General features: G+C 34.8%; 1 protein-coding gene across 1 annotated transcript in view; it reads right to left on the reverse strand.

Annotated features, from left to right (window-relative positions):
• Window positions 1–17,960, reverse strand: part of LOC144239071 (uncharacterized) — a 426,062-nt gene that overhangs the window by 44,744 nt on the left and 363,358 nt on the right. Inside the window, exon 6 of the mRNA XM_077773060.1 lies at window positions 3,789–3,944. Within this exon, the coding sequence (XP_077629186.1) occupies window positions 3,789–3,882 (94 nt within the window). The 5' untranslated portion in view covers window positions 3,883–3,944. The remainder of the gene's footprint in view (window positions 1–3,788; window positions 3,945–17,960) is intronic.

Genomic DNA, 17,960 nt, shown 5'->3' on the forward strand with positions numbered 1-17,960 from the left:
AAATAGGACAGAGCTCTTATCTCAAGAAAGTTAAAATGTAGTTCAATTTCAATCAGAAACAAAAACACACAAAAATGAGAGCACGGTTCTAAACGTTTAGGGATTGTCGGAGAGCAAAGAGGGTTCAAAGGAAAGGAAGACCATGGTGGGCCACAGCAGGTATGGCATCCTCCTTAAAAGACAGTGGGACAAAATCTTGCCATTTGTGACAACGTGGATAGAACTAGAATGTATTACGGTATACAAAATAAGTCAGTCAGAGAAAGACAAATATCATATGATTTCACTCATATGTGAAACGTGAGAAAGAAAAGAGATGAACATGGGGGAAGGGGAGCAAAAATAAGATAAAAACAGACAGGGAGGCAAACCATAAGAGCATCTTAACTACAGAGAACAAACTGAGGGTTCCTGGAGGGGTGGTGGATGAGGGGATGGGCTAAATGGGTGATGGGCATGAGGGAGCACACTTGTTGGGATGAGCACTGGGTATTATATGTAAGTGATGAATCACTAAACTCTACTCCTGAAACCGTTATTACACTATATGTTAACTACCTTGGATTTAAATTAAAATTGAATTAGTTAATTAAAAAAAAAGACACTGGAACAATCCATCCTATCTAAAATGGCCACATGTGGCTGAAAAAAATAATGAGCCTGTCTTTTGTAATGCTTTAATAAGTTTTTTAAACTGTAGAGGAATCTTTACTGACGGCATTTTTATCCAGTATATTATGCATATACAGGCACAGAGAAATGTCTCTAGTAACATTCACTGAATGTCAATACTTATTACTTATGAGTGGTAAGATTTGAAGTAATCTGTTGCTTTTTTAAAAATTTCTAATGTTTATTCAGTTTTTCTGAAGACAGAGAGAGACAGTGCGAATGGGGGAGGGGCAGGGAGAGAGGGAGACACAGAATCCAAAGCAGGTTCCAGGCGCTGAGCTGTCAGCACAGAGCCTGACGTGGGGCTCGACCCCACAAACTATGAGATCATGACAGGAGCCAAAGTTGGCCGCCCAACCGACTGAGCCACCCAGGCATCCCTGTTGTTTTTTTAACATTTGGATACCACCTGATTCTTTTGTGTAATGGAAAGGTGTCACTTTGAAAACACAATAAAGTGATTTATTACTCTAAAAAAGAGTGAAGTGTGGTCTGTAAGGGAAGAAAGAAGATGATAATTTTAGGTAGGGAAAACACATTCTTGGCAAAGATGTGAATATGGGAATTAGGAAAGGAATTGCAAGAAAATGAAAAGATAGGACTGACTAGAAGAATGAATAGAGGTAGCCAAACAACAGGGTAAAGGCTACATAGATTAAATAGATCCAGATAATTGACCAATAAAGATTTTAGATTGCATAGTAGGTATAAAGAGTAGTGATGCAAAAATAAGTATAGCATCATTATCAAAGTGTCAAATAAAGAGGAGAATTTGGGAATATTCATATTCTCCATTCTTGCTTTTTAAAAAAATATTAGATTGTGTGTGTATACATGTATATATATTCCCAAACACTAAAAATGCAGTATATTAAATTCTCCCCAGACAATAACACTTATTGATCTGGATAGTAAATTTTTAAGCTACATGCTGAGCATGATGATGAAGTATATAAGCCAAGCTATAAATCATTCTTTTTCCATGAAAGCCAAAACATATATATTCTGTCTTTCCTTCTGAGATGCTTATAACAGCAGCATCTGTTATAATCATGCAGCATAGAGCCTTTCATAACCCTCATTTTATTTTGGCATGACACATTATAATAAGAGTCATATTTCAATCTAGGAGGCGACCTAAACAACAGCACTTTCCAACAGTGACTCAATGCCAATTCCAGAACCTCTATTGTATATACTGGCATTGGGATGTAAAAACGGGCTTGCATTGATTTCAACAGAATGTTTTTCAAAGACAAAAACTTATCTAGAATGTTTGAATTACAGCATCAATAATTTTAGAAGAAACCTATAAATTATATAGTTCTACACTCTCATTAATATTAGAAAACTGAGGTCAGAGAAGTTGTGACACATCTAAAATGGCACATCTGAAGTGTTTACTTAGAACCTAACTGTGAGTTTTAGCTCCAAATCCAGTCCATTTTCCACTGTACCATTCTGGGCATTACAGAATAATGGTGATTCCAGTGAAGCTCAGTGAAATAAGAATCCACACCCTCCGCTCCAACCTTTACTGCTAGAAATTTCTTCATGACTTATTCATATGTTCTGTATATAATTCCATTGAGCTACAGAGAATATGAATTTTGCCTGCAAGTTAAAACCAACTGTTAGCAAGGGTGTTGGAATCAGCATGCAGGACTGAAGTAGCTCATTAGGAGACCACACACCATGAGGACCACTGACATTTCTTCCTCACACATCCAGCCTCAGGCCTGGAGCCATTCCAAACTTCACTGGGGAAAATGTTATACCAGTAATCCAACCAGCTTGGCACAAAGAACCACAAACGGTGACAAAGAGATTCATTAATGATGAACAAAGTCATGAAAAGACAAAATGACTTTCCACAAACACCTAAATTTGATTCCATTCTACCATTTCATTACTTTATAAGATTGTTATATACACAGGATGGGAACTGCTTTCACAAAGGAAAGGAATCTGGGGCCAAATATTTTCAGAAAACAGTCTCTATGGGTACACGCATTAGTGAAAAAGACAGAGATGCTTGTACACAGCGAGTCAGATCTTAGCATATTAGCATTTATTTTCACAACATGTTTGATTTGCATCGCGGTGGGCTTATAATTGTACTTTACTGTAAACCCTGGAAGACAAACTAAGAACATACCATTATCCATTATGGAGATGGAGGAATCTAAGTCTTAAAAAGTAAGAGGCTAATTTAGGAGTCTATAGCAGGAAATAGGGGACGTAAGAGAACAACTCAAATGTTGTGACAAACCAGGACTATTTCCAATATAGTGCCTTCCCTTTCACAATACTGGCTACTTACCTTGTGTAATTACAAAGAAGTTAAAATATAAAAGGCAAACTTTATGACAGGAGAGAGTTAAAAAGTATCTATAACATTAATCCGTAGGACCACTTTCTAAGTTTGCATTTTCCCTCCTTAAAAATTCATCTGAACTCATTTCACATTTGGTTCTCAATTTTTCAGACAGAAGTAGTTTAAAAAATGATTGTATGATCTAAGATAATCCTTTTATTCATTAATAATTTTAAATATTCCTTACATAAAGTTTCTTGTCTGGGGCAAAAAAAAAAAAAAAAAAGATGAAAAGTTTTGCCTGGCTAAAAACAGAAAATGAAGAAATCAATCTAGAGATCTTGTTAATATATACACAATTTAACTTAAATATTTTTAAATTGCAATTTACTTAATTGTTGTGGTCAAGGCCCACAGTATTTTGTACTGTGTAAACAGTAAGATATTTCTGTGATCAGTATATGTTAAAAGTAACTTTAAGTCTGGATTGTTGCTTCATATTATTTCCCAGACAACACAGATCAGGTATGGGTGGTGGTGGTGGTTAGATGCATGTTATAGTCGTACCTCTATCATCCATGCAGATATTTTGCAAGACACCCAGTAGATGTCTGAAGCCATGGGTAGTACCAACCGCTGTATATACTATGTTTTTTTTCCTTATGTATATCTACCTGTGATAAACTTCAGCTTATAAAATAGGAGGTGTAAGAGATGAGTAATAATAACTAATAGCAAAATAGAACAATTGTAATAATATACTTATAATAGAAGTTACGTTGTCTTGTCCGGTACTCACCCCCGTTTTGCGACCTTGCGAGAAGACGAAAATCCCATGTGAAGAGACGCAGTGGGTCCGCACTGTGATGCAGCATTAGGCAACTATTGACCATCTCCGATTCGTCAGAAGGAGGATCAGCTGCTTAGGGACCCAGATGACCTCAGGTAACTGAAACTAGGAAGGCAAAACTGCATGTAAGTGGGAAGATTTCTAATCATTTCAGCTAACTTTTAAATAGTGCTAATGGACTAAGTGGTTTAAGATACAAAAACATATCTATTACCAGTTTAACAAAATCTCACTATGAATCTTTAAAATCACAAAAAGTTTAAAATTAATTATATATATACATAAATCTAAAATTGTCTCTTTTTCCTAATCTTAATTCTAGTTAATGTCACCTTCTCTTTAAAGGTATAAACCCTATAACTTGTTTGGAAAAACATCAGAAACAAAGCATATATAGGGATTTCAGCTGATGTAAATATTAGTGCAATCTGAGGTAACAAGAAACATACTTGCCAGACATAAGCATAAACTCTGGCTTAATTCCTTTTTTATGTTATATGTTTATATATAACATAATAACACATAATATATAATATATAATAAACACAATAACTTTGTTTCCCAGTTTTGGTAGTCTTGTTGTGACCTGATATTTGAACCATTTTTGTGAGTTGAACTGATATATAAACTTCACTAACTAGTGACTGTTCCAAATTTATTCAGATCAAAATACAGCTTACATTTCCATTTAAGAAACCTGGAAACCAAATATGAAAAATATAGAGTACAGTGCCTCATCAAATATTTTGGTTGAAAGCAAATTTATCTTCTAGGAAAATTTACATCTTCCATAACTATAGGAAAGACAAGATTGCACATAATAAATTTGTATCTGTTAACTGTAATTCTCCTCCTGCAAGGCAAACATTTATAAGGAAAAAATATGTTTGGTTCCAAAAGATTGAGAAACTAAAGTATCTTATTGGAAAGATTCAACTGAAGAGACTCTGATTGCTTTTGTGATATTCCTTCTAGTGAGAAAGAATAAACAAGCTTAAGACTTGGATCTTTCTTTAAAACCCTCTCAGTTGCCTACTGGACAAACAACACAGAGAGAATTTTAAGAGTACAACACTAGCTTAAAGGTCAGTTAGTCCGACCCCCTCCATAGGAAGGGAAGTTCTTCAACTTACCAATGATATTTTCTTTTGTTATATGTGACAATGTTGTGATTTTCTCCGTATGCCTCTCATTCTTCATGCTCATCATCTTCATTTCCCTCAGAGATTTGGAGATCTATCTTAGTTACTACTTTCTAGATAATCTCTGTCTGATTTCCCAGAAAGGCACATGAAACTGAACACAATATTTCAAATGTGTGCACACCAGTGCACAGGACAGTGGTGCTGCTTTAAATAAAAGCACCATTTATTTTTTTGGCTTGGAATCATAATTGGATTAGTTTTTAACAGCTATGCCTTTGGTGTTTCAGTGGGCTTACCTTTGTTAATCTCCTGCACCCTGTACTTGAGTATGTAAATTTAAGGGGAAATGCAAGATTTCCTAATTTATTCTACTTCGAGGTCGTCTTGTTTGCATATCAAATAAAACTTTTATAACCATGGTGTCTTTTCTTCATCAAGATCACACCAGGCAGGATCTAAAAGGACACACAACTGGAGATTTTGCTCCAGATTGACATAATTCTACAGCTAACACTGTTAGTGTTAGTAACCTCCATAATTGTCTGGCTCACCTCTTTGACCACAAGGTTCTTGATTAATTTGTTCAACAAATACTTATCATAAACTTATTCTCTGCCAACAATGGTCATAGCTGTTTTTTGCAGCAATGTAAAAAGCAGGCAAATCCCTTGTGGAATTTATATAAGGTTAGCAAATAAATGTCTCATCAACTATATCATATATTGTATCTATCGCATCCATTTTGTCTACCAGTCTAATGCTACTAAAGGAGAATGAAGTTAGCTTATTATTTATTCTTAATCATTTAAGTTCCATAAAATTATCTGTTTAATTATATTTTCTGTACTTAAAAAAGCCTAAAAATCAATACAAATGTCACGGGGATAATACTTTTTGGTTTCAACATCTGGGCATCTCTTGCCATCTTCCACATAGAACATTCACCATTATTCTTCCTCTGTGGCATTTTGAAATAAAAATTATTAATTGTAGATTGATACTGCTAGGCCCCTATAAATTCAGACTGCAACTTCCACTAAAAGACCAATTTTGAAATTTTCTTGTTTCCCTTGTCAGTTCGCTCATATTTTTCACAGTTGCTTTTTCAAATGTTCTCTTTTCACTTCAAACTTCATACAGCCTCCTTTCACTCTGAGCTCCTATTTCTTGGAAAATGGAAGCCATAAACTGAAGATTCTTTGCAACCAAGCCCATAAAATTTCCTGCACATCTTTCCTTGTTCTACTTTCTTTGTCTTTCCTGTATTTTCAGTATTCCTCTATCCACTAATTCAATTCTTAAACTGGCTCCCGTCTCTCCATGTTAATTCTTATTTTCTGAACCACCTGTTATCCTACCTCCCTTCCGATTTTCACACTGATCTACCTTACACAGCTGTACCCCTGTGCGGTCGGCCTTCTGGCCCTGCTCCATGAAGCTGCTGCGGGATGGCTGTTAATGACCTCCTTGTAATGACATCCAGTAAACAAGTTTCACTCTCTTTTCTATGAATAACTAATTTCTTTGTCTAACAATATGATCTTTTTGAACCACTCTTACTTTATCATACAAGCTACTGTGCGTTTTTGGTTTCTTGCAAAAAATCTGGCCCTTTCTTTCCAGTTGGCTTTGTAAGTGCCTCTTCCTGGGACCAAACTGTAACTAATGGTGGCCTTAGGGTTCACTTCCCTCTTTATATTCTCCTTGCGCCATCTTTAACATTGATAGATTCCTAAGGAAATATTTAAATCATGAGTCTATACGTCTCTCCAAACTTTCAAGTATTAGAGCTGAATTTTTTTTTTTTTAATATTTTTATTTATTTCTAGGAGAGAGAGAGAGAGAGACAGCGTGAGCAGGGGAGGGTCAGAGAGAGAGGGAGTCACAGACTCTGAAACAGGCTCCAGGCTCTGAGCTGGCAGTCAGCACAGAGCCCGATGCGGGGCTCAAACCCATGAACCGCGAGATTATGACCTAAGCGAAAGTCGGACGCTCAACCGACTAAGCCACCCAGGCGCCCCTAGAGCTGAATTCTTGGTAAATAGTTCCATTTGGATCACATGGAAACCTCAAATTCAATATGTTCAATATTGAGCTTAATATCTCAATTCCATCCCTCCTCACTTCACAATACAATCTTATGTTCTATTTCAGCGAAGATAACACTATTCAATTAGAAATCTGAGTCTTTTTTGACTCCTATGTCATTCCCCATATGCAAACAAGCATTAAAAGGTGTCACTTCTGCCTCATCATTTTTGAATTTTGATATTTGGCAGCTCTAGACCATTATACCATACTTACAATTTTCCAATGACCTCCTGCGTAGTCTCCTTTGCTCCAGTATCTGTCTTTCTCTTTTTTTCTATGGTGATGCTAGGACTTTTTGTAACATGTAGATCTCATTTGACTACTTTCTTGCTTAAGCTTTCCATGAATTTTCATTATGATTAGGGTAACATTTAAATTCCTTGACATGACTTATAAAGCAAAAACTGGGATGGGGAAATATTCATATGGGTTCAGACAAGGAGACAGTGAATTTGGGTCTTCCAAATTTGAAACAAATCTCCGTTCCTTGTCTTCATTCTAATACCCTCCCAGCCTTTGATCCCAAAACAATATCAAAACATTTTCAGAAAATGGTCTCATATTAGTTAATTATACTATGGAAGTATTTTAAATCCATCAGCTCTTTCTCAAAGATGATATCTTATAGTCATTCTACTGTTACTTGAGGTAAATATTTTCTTTTGCGAGAAGTCCTTCTGATGTTCATGAAATTGCATTACATCCTCTCAAAGGTTAGTCTTAAATGACTAACTTGAACCATTAAATATCTGTAGTTTCAATACCTAAAAACTCCATGTGTCATAAATATCTTTGTAAATTTGTGGCAAATTATGCAGCAAAACCTATTCCAAACTGATATTAAGCTATTCTAGGTCCTTATCCCACCAACTATTAATATTCATACATTTCACTGAATAAACAATAATGTATTTGAATATAGGGTGTTGCCCCAGACCCTGGAGTATTACTTAATAAATGTTATATACACGGTATTAACTTTCTAAAATAACCAAATCTCTGAAATCTAAAAGACATTGTTCCCCAGGATATTGGATAAAGAATTCCGAGCTTGTGCAAACCTTAATTAAGCAAACTAGAATCTATCAAACTTTATATTTGCAGGATTTCTTTCTACAAGAAGAAAAAAGATTGCCTTTCGCTTTATATGAGATTCATTGAGAGAAGTTGTTTAAAAGCAATTTTGCTCTTAGAGAGTAAGTTTTGCACATATTTTCAGGATACCTATTTTATACAGTTGGGCTGACTTTAGTGGCTTATAGGATTTAGTTCTCTTCCAGTTCGTCTTAGCCTGGCAATTCACACAATTAATGCCACGTTCCTTGCTTTGGTCATCAAAAACCTTAGACATCCTAATACAATTTAAGAGCAGCATTGCATAACCCAAGTGATTTCTGAGCAATGATCTCTAATAGTTGCTGGATTACAAAAATCAACTATTTCATAGCTTGGAACTGTCAGGCTCAATGAGGTAAGTTGATATGTGTGAGGGCTGATACACTATTCTGGGTGCCCAGCTGGAATAACAAAGGCTCTGAAAAGTTCGCCACCTCTCTATGTGTGTGGTCTTTCAGGCATCAACAGATTTGCCTTTATAAGTTGCTGCATTTCACTCACTGCAGATACAATTGTGTATCTTGGCCCAACTTTATCCAACACACACTTTATCCTGCCCTGGTGCTTACACAGCAATTAGAAATTCTCAGAGCGATACCTTCCATCTCCCTCTGCCACCACTACCGCACTCAATCCTATTTTACTTTGCTTTTTATTCAAGGGCCTCTGAAACACAGTCATCAAGATGTCCTAGAGAGATTTGCAGTGTGCTCCAGTTTCAATAAAATAATCCTTAGTAGCCAAAAATCCTCAAGTGGCTTATGAATATTGATAAAAACTCATGTAGACATTCCTGAGAAGCTTTTAAAAATCCTCCAATAATGCTGTTTTCAGGCTTTCATGCTTTGGGGTGTTTCTTTTAAATTTGAAAAAAAAATAAAGAGGAATATCTGAAATTAAAGCATACCTAATGAAGCTATGTTTTATGCTTATTCTCACAAAAGAGAAGATTTTATACTGCATGCATTCCACGACTTTCTCTTAAAAATAAACTAATATTCCTGTAAAACAAAACATAGGAATTGCATTGTAGCAACTGCCTTATTCCTTGAGTTGTAAAAATGAAACTCTTTAAACCCTATAAGAAAACCCACATACCCACAAAATTTGGATCCTCATTTAGTCTGGACTTGAGTTTTATGAAATCTATATAGTTCCTTGTCTCCTGAAGACTTATTAATTATTTGTAACATGTACCAATAAGTATTTATTGTTAGCACTGAAGCAACATTACTGATGTTTCAGGTTTTGTTTTTCCTTTATGTTGTTTTACAAGAGGATTCGAATCCTAAAGGGCACAATGCTCCTTAATTAATTGCCATCTTTCTATTTCATGAAATCATTTTTATAATTAACAAACAGGGCATAAACATGAGAAACTAAAAAGCTTCATGTAACTTAGAATTTCTAATCAGCAAAATGATCTCCTTTGTTACTACTTGGCTCAGAGCTACTCTTTTTCTTTCACATCCAAAACTTTGCCCTTTTAAGGGACCTGGGCTCAAATAAAATTTTAAATGAAATTTAGATTTGCCTTCTACAAATAAAGTGAACATGCAAGAGACATTTAGCATACTTGTGGACTACTCAGAGGAAGGTTAAATCAATTGTGTTCAAACTCATTTATTTACACACTTGGAATCAGTTCTTAGTTCACAACAGAATATTTAAAGTAATTTTAAAACAAATGAGTAATTGTGAAAAGAAATATAAAAGAATTCATTTTCTCTGCTTGAAACAGATATAAAAATGCAAATTTAATCACATAGGGTAATCCTGTAAATATTGCCAGTTACAACAGTCAAATTAAAATCAATTAAACATGCACGATAACTATATCCAAGAACCGAACCCAATGATATAAAACAAAAGGGGTGGGGCATGTATTTTGGTATTGGTGAAACCAGATTTTACTTTTCAGTGATATGGATTTGGAGAAACATTGAGGAAACCCTAATGAATGGGACTCAATGATATGACCAAACTACATAAATTTTCAGTGTTTGTTCGTAACTGGCGAACTTCATACTCAAGTACTTCGAGAGCCTCAGTATGGAGATAGTACGATGGCTTGTAAAAAGCTTCAAAAAATATTTAAATTACTTAATTCTGGGGGCGCCTGGGTGGCTCAGTTGGTTAAGCACCGACTTTGGCTCAGGTCATGATCTCACAGTTCGTGGGTTTGAGTCCCGAGTCGGGTTCTGTGCTGGCAGCTAGCTCAGAGCCTGGAGCCTGTTTCTGATTCTGTGTCTCCCTCTCTCTCTGACTCTCCCCTGCTCACGCTGTCTCTCTCTCTCAGAAATAAGTAAAACATAAAAAAAAACTTAATTCTGAATTAAGTAAATTTATATTCATTAAGAAAATCTATGTTAAAGCTTCTCTCATTGATTAGTTTAGCCACACAGAGATAAGTAGAAAATACCAACTCTTCAAGATACCTTGCTCACATCTAACATAATTAGTGTAATCAAAATAAATCAAAGAAATAGGCTGTGACCATTAAAAAAAATTAAGCCTATATTTTGGTTGCCCTGATTAGCATTTAGGAGAAAATGGTTGAAATGTAAAGTTTGAAACTGAGTAAATTCTTGTTTACACATAAGAGATAGAAGGAGTAAGTACTAGGTACATATGCAGTCTTTATGACAAATGAAACAGAGATGAAAAATAATGACAGAGAACACTGTTGTAGAAAAATCCTTTGTTATGAGGCTCAAAAAGTAAATGTAAAAACTACGTATTTTGGGCCTTTTAAAGTTTTTGGTTTTAAGGATGCTAGTTTTGAGCCATATGGTATTCACTGAGTGGCTTTCTAAAACAAGAAAAAAAAAGATGGAGTGAAAGTACCATCCACTAAGCAGTAAAAGATAGTTTTTAATGAGTGATAGTTTTGAAAACCTAATTATGGGACTTCTAAAGAGAACAGAGGATTGGGGTGGGGGGGGTGTCCTAGTTGGATTTCCCAGGTTGCTTTTCTTCTGAGTCACAATGGCCAGATCTGTAAAACGTAAATAGCCATAAAGATATTTAATTGTACAGAGATTTCCTGATGAGATATCTAGTTTCCTTTCAATTTGAGGCATATAACATGACAAGGCTTTCAAATCTAGAATAAAACGACAAGATAGGTAGATAACGGAGTGATTATTTCTGATAAAAAGGCAATTAAGATTAGAAAGAAGAGGAATTCAAGGAGGGAGCATCTTTAATTAGTTAAACTAAAGGAGAGTTTATTTCTATCAACCTACTAAAAGAGCTTGCATCCAAGATAAAAGTGAGGTTTATTGGAATCCACGCTGCTGAGCAGCCCATCATGTATAACTCACTGAAGTCTGAGTTACAACCATAATATTGAACCAAATGTAAAGTAAGATAAAATATATATGCCACTGCCTCTTCCTACACACAGACAAACAAATTTCCCAGCTCTGTTGTGATTAGATTGTGGACACGTGATTGAATTCTGACTAACAGAGTATCAATAGAATTGATTGGGCCCCTCACTGGCTTGACCTGGTGCTTCACATCACCCAGAGAGATGCGACAGCTCTCTTTATCTTTCCTGTGATGGCTGCAAGGTATAAGATAGCCATTTGGCTCCCGTTAGATTCATATGAGCAAATCTCCCATTGTATTGCTTTTATTTTATTTTATTATTTTATTTTATTTTTTATTTTATTAACTAATTAATTTATTTTTGAGAAAGAGAGAGGAAGAGGCAGAGAGAGAGAGGAGAAAGAGAATCCCAAGCAGGTTCCACACTGTCAGCACAGAGCTCAATGTGGGGCTTGAACTTATGAACTGTGAGATCATGACCTGAGCTGAAATCTAGAGTCAGACACTTAACCAAATGAGTCCCTTTATTGCTTTTAGATATAAAGGTTTATTTGTTATTGTGACTAGTATTGCTTCCTCTAAGGACAGACTTTTATTTATTTTTACTTTATTTTTTAATTTATTCATTATTATTTTTTGATCCCCTTTTACCAATTTTTCCAACCTCCTAACCCCCACCTCTGGCAACTATCAATCTGTTCTCTGTCTCTGAATTGTTTTGTTTTTATTTTTTATTTTTTAGATCGAACATATAAAACATAGTATTTATCTTTCTGTCTACTTATCTCACTTAGCATAGTGTCCTGGAAATCCATCCATGTTGTCACAAATAGCAAAATTTCACTCTTTTATGTAGTTGAATAATATTCTGTCAAATACACACACATACACACACAAGTCTCTCTCTATATCTTATGTATTGTAAATAGTGCTGCAATAAACATATACCTTTTCCAGTTAGTGTTTTAATTGTCTTTGGATAAATAACCAGAAGTGGAATGCTGGGTATTATGGTAGTTCTATTTTTAATTTTTTTAGGAACCCACATACTGTTTTCTATAGTGGCTGTACCAATTTATATTCCCACCAAAAGCACATGAGGACTCCCTTTTCTTCACATCTTCAGCGATACTTGTTATTTCTTGTCTTTTCAGTGATAGCCATTATAACAAGTGTGAGGTGATCTTTCAATATGATTTGGATTTGCATTTCCCTGATGATGAATGATATTGATATTCTTTTCATGTACCTATTGTCCATCTGTATGCCTTCTCTGGGGGAAAAAAAAGAGGTCTATTCAGATCCTCTGCCTATTTTTTAGTCAGATTGTTTTGTTTGTTTGCTATTGAGTTATAGGGTTTATATGATACTAACCCCTCATCAGATATATGATTTGTAAATATTTTCTCCCATTCAGTATGTTGCCTTTTAATTTTGTTGATGGTTTCCTTTATCGTGTGTTTATTTTTAGAGAGAGAAAGGGAGTGAGGGCAGAGAGAGAGGGAGAGAGAAAATCCCAGCAGGGGCTCCACACTGTCAGCACAGAGTCTGACATGGGACTCAATCTCAAGGACCATGAGATCATGACCTGAGCTGAAATCAGTAGTTGGACACTTAACTGACTCACTACCCAGGCCCCCCAGGGCAGAGCTTTTTAGTTTGATGTAGTTCCACTTGTTCGCTTTTGCTTCTATCGGTTTTCATTTTGGTATCAGACTAAAAAACAGTTATTGCCAAGACTTACATAAAGGAATATATGATCTGTGTTTTCTTCTAGGAGTTTTATGGTATCAGATCTCATGTTCAAGTCTTTAATCCATTTTGAGTTGACTTTTGTAAATGGTGTGGGATAATGGTCCATTTTTTTGCACATGGCTGTCCAGTTTTCCCAATATCATTTATTGTATATTCTTAGCTCCTTTGTCATACATTAATTGGCCATATACACATGGATTTATTTCTGGACTCTATTCTGTTCTATTGACTTATGTGCTGGTTATATGCCAATACCATGCTGTTTTAATTACCAAAGTTTTGTAATATAGTTTGAAATCAGAAAGTATAGCGTCTCAAAGTTTGTTCTTCTTTCCCAAGGCTGCTTTGGCTATTTGGCATCTTTTGTGGTTCTATACAAAATTTAGGATTGTTCTATTTCTGTGAAAAATAACATTGGAATTTTGATAGGGGTTGCATTTAATCTGTAGACTGCTTTGGGAAGTATGGGCATTTTAACAATATTAATTCTTCATCCATGAGTATGAAACATCTTGCCATTTATTTGTGTCTTCAGTTTCCTTCTTTAACATCTTATAGTTTTTAGTATATAAGTCTTTTACCTGTATTAATATCCTTTAATAAGTATTCTTATGCTTAAAATAACAGTAATAATAACAGCTGTTCATAGTTAGCTTCACCAATGTCTTATTTCACTTATTTCAGTTAACATTTTATTTAATTCTAACTGATAACTGTAATAATTATTTTAGCAAAACCACTGTTATTATTATTCATAGCTAACATTTATGAAGTATTGTCTATGTGCCAGACACTACAGTAAATGCTTTACAGACATCATGTCATTTTAATTCAGAAAGGTCTGTGATGTGATGTTATAATCGTGACTCATAAAGTTTAAGTAATTTATTTAAGGCACCCTAGGGGTGAATTCAGGTCTATCTGCTCCCCCAAATATATGCTTTTCTCATTATATAATTAACATCTTAACTGTCTTCCTGTATATGAGTTTTTATTAGTTCGGTTTGCTGTTAACATCCACAATCATCATTCTTTTAGCCAGAGTTTTATATATTCCATAAAAAAAAATTTATGAGGATCCTCTTCTTTTTTTAAGGAGAGGCTGAAGTTAACAGCTTAGTGATTTAGTAAATTCCTTTTGTGTACAATTCCCTTCGGAATTGTAATTTCTTTGCAACTGTGGTCATACTGTTTTCCATCTTTTTCTTCTGAAGGTGTTTCTGATAATTAACTTCCTCAGAAATAAGATTGGTGCATTTACTCCACTTCTTCACTGATGTCACGTTTCTTTCCCACATAACATATTGAGCTTTCTTTCTGCCCCCTCTACTTGTTCTTCTGAGACCTGTTTCTTCTGCTCATGAACTCTTGATCTTCTACAGTTTTAATGAAAGTGTCTGTAGTTTGCTGACAAACTTCCCACGATCTGAGTCACTGACCTGAGTACTTTGGTCAATTGCTGGTCTTTGTGGATATCCATTAACTGTGCTAACACTGACAGAGAAACTGCATCTTGGAATTAAGATAATTTGTACTGATGATTCTGAACCCATATCTGTCTTTCCCACTCATAAAATAATCTCTCCATTTAGCACATTTTCATAGATTTATCTTCATGTGCCACGTCTTTAACTGCATTAATCATCTAAATCTGAAGTTCTCCTTAAAATGCCATATTGTGTATTCTAATCTAATCAATTTTGCAAATAAATATTCCTTAGAAAAGATGGCACTTGGAGTTTTGAATATTATTTTTCATTATTCTAAATTTAAGTAATAGTTAAAACTGTCCATCAAGCTCTGGCATCTGGTTGTATCAAGTTCTATGGGTGCCTCTAACAAAAAGTATTGATTAGGATGTTAAAATCTAGTTAGTTCTTAATGTGAGTCATTAAGGAAACAATATATGGCAATTAGTTCATACTAGTTTACATGACTACATGACCAAACCTCCATGGATTAAAATAAAAACTACTGCTTTTGAAATGAAAATGTTATGTGAGAGGAGGTACTTAAAAGTCTACTGTGTGAGACGTACATGCGGATGATCAGTGATAATTCCTCTCATATCCAACTGAAACTAAAGCTTGAAACTATACTTTTCAAACCCTGTTCCCAACAGTGTAGCCATTAGAATAGAGCAATGTAAGTTAGCATATGAGATGTGCAAGATTTGGACTCTATTCTGTCCAGAAGAAAAGTCACGACTTTGGTAGTATCAGCAGGTACATAAGTGGGCATCAGCAGACGGCAGACATGAGGTCTTGTCCATGACTTTCAACAGCTTTGGCAGTTTGGGGTTTTCCAAAACAGACTTTGTTACTCGTTCCCTATGCATTTTCAACAGTTTTATAAATTTCTCTAACCCTGTACTAAATTTTTTTATTCTAAGAATGTAAAATCCCTTTTTTAAATACAGAATTCTGGCTGACATATTATTAGCACCTTAAGTAAACTGTATTTGACTGCTAAGTTTAAGTATGTTTCCAAAAGAATGGATCTGTTAAGTTTTATGTAGGTGAGGACATTTTGAAAAGGCAGGATTAAAGCTTTACAGCACCAACAGAATCAACATATGAGGCAAATAGGAGAGAAAGTGTCACGGAGGAATATACAAGCACTAAAAAGAGGTGTGAGAGATAATAAAGACAAGGCTTACATACCAATAGTCTAGGTTTGGGCCTGGTGAAAAACAAATAGCAGGTGTATTCCAAGGATTTCTATTAAAGACCACCTACAATACTCAGTGACAGAAAAACCTAGTTAGATTTTGGTATTATACACATGCAATAGTTTCCATCCTGGCATAACAAGGTGAATAAAGAGTATGCTATATAACTTGAGTTTAAAGAGTGACTCTTCTTCATTAAAAAAATTATTTTTATTATTTATTTATTTATTTATTTATTTATTTATTTATTCATTTCTGAGAGAGGGAGAGACAGCATGAGCAGGGGAGGGTCAGAGAGAAAGGGAGATACAGAATCCAAAACAGGCTTCAGGCTCTAAGCTAGCTGTCAGCACTGAGCCCAACTCAGGGTCCAAACCCATGAACGGTGAGATCATGACCTGAGCCGAAGTCGGACACTTAACCGACTGAGCCACCCAGGCACCCTTGAAATCTCAATTTGATGTATAAGATTGATAAATATTACCAGTTAAAATATTTATACTTTTAACATTACAGTTCATACTTGATTAATTTCATACAGAATATTCATACTAGGAAGTACTAATATTTGATTCATGAAAAAATTTTTTTTCAAAAACGGGGGTGAAAAATGAAAAATAAAAAAATAAAATAAAAATAAAAAGGGGGGGGTTGCCTGGGAGCTTCTCTCTCTCTCTCTGACCGTCCCCTGCTCACACACACTCTCTCTCTCTCTCAGAAATAAATAAAACATTAAAATTTAAATAAAGAGTGACTCTTCTTTATTCAATAGATAACAGAATTACATCCATTGAAATTACATTTTGGCAAATGCTGAGACATCTTTATTAACCATTAAGTATGGTTAAATACTGCTCTATACCAACCTAAGAATTATTCTTAGCTCATTTGAACTCTCGAAAACTCTAAGACTTGAGCTTCTCTAGAATAACTGAATAAAAATTTAGCCTTATGTACTATTTGATTACAAAAATCTTATTAAAGAGAGTTAAAAAACATTTGATTCATAAATTATGCAATTATGACTTTAGATATTCAAGTTTTTACCAGTAAAACTTCATTGAACCTCCAGGATATTTAACAATGACCTTGGAAATGTCACCTCTTAGGAGGTAATTATAAACACAAACACACATGTGCATATGTGTGTACACATGTGTAGGAGGGAGCAGAGTGTGGAAACATTTCTTGGGAAAGGGCATGAGGGAAATTTCTGTATAATAAAATGTTGCATATCTTGACAGGGATATGGTATCTGTTTATTGAAACTCATTGAGTTATGCACTTAAAATTGTGAATTTTGCCTTTCCCTACAGGTTCATGTTACCAAAAACAAACAAATAAACAAACAATAAACCCTCTAAATAAATACTGATTCTAGTTAGTAGCACTGCCTTGTGGTGGTGGTCTTTATTAACAGTTTTGAAACAATTCCTATGTATTGTGGCTTATGCAAGTAAAAAAAAAATACTGAAAAAAAAGGGAATCAGAGTTATCACTGTCAAGTAAGGCACTCATAAATATGAAGAGGTGACTCAAATTTACAGTGTTTACATATGAACACACAGTATATACATAAATATATACACATTTTGAATATATATACATATATATTCCAACATGTGTAACAGATGATTGCCTGAAAGATACAATAATAAACACATAGGTTGTATGTATTAATATATTCCCTAGTCTTCTCTCAGAGGACTTAAACACATGAACCCTTATAGTACCCAAATCTTTATCTATAAACAATATTCTTCATGGAGAGAAATCTCAGCTTCTTGAAGAAAGGGCTGAAGAATATGAGCCAGGGACATCTTGTGCTTTCAGAATGTAAAGAAGTGTTCAAAAAATGACAGGGACTTGTCAAAACTACACAGAGTACAGACTTCTACTGGCTGAATCTGGGACAATTAGAACATACAAGTCAATAATAACAGTAATGGAAAATAACCAAGTAAATCAAATATAAACCCACAAGTCCAAGCTGATATAAATAAATAA

This window comes from Crocuta crocuta, unplaced genomic scaffold (genome assembly GCF_008692635.1).
Source record: "Crocuta crocuta isolate KB4526 unplaced genomic scaffold, BGI_CrCroc_1.0 scaffold140, whole genome shotgun sequence".
Lineage (NCBI taxonomy): Eukaryota > Metazoa > Chordata > Mammalia > Carnivora > Hyaenidae > Crocuta > Crocuta crocuta.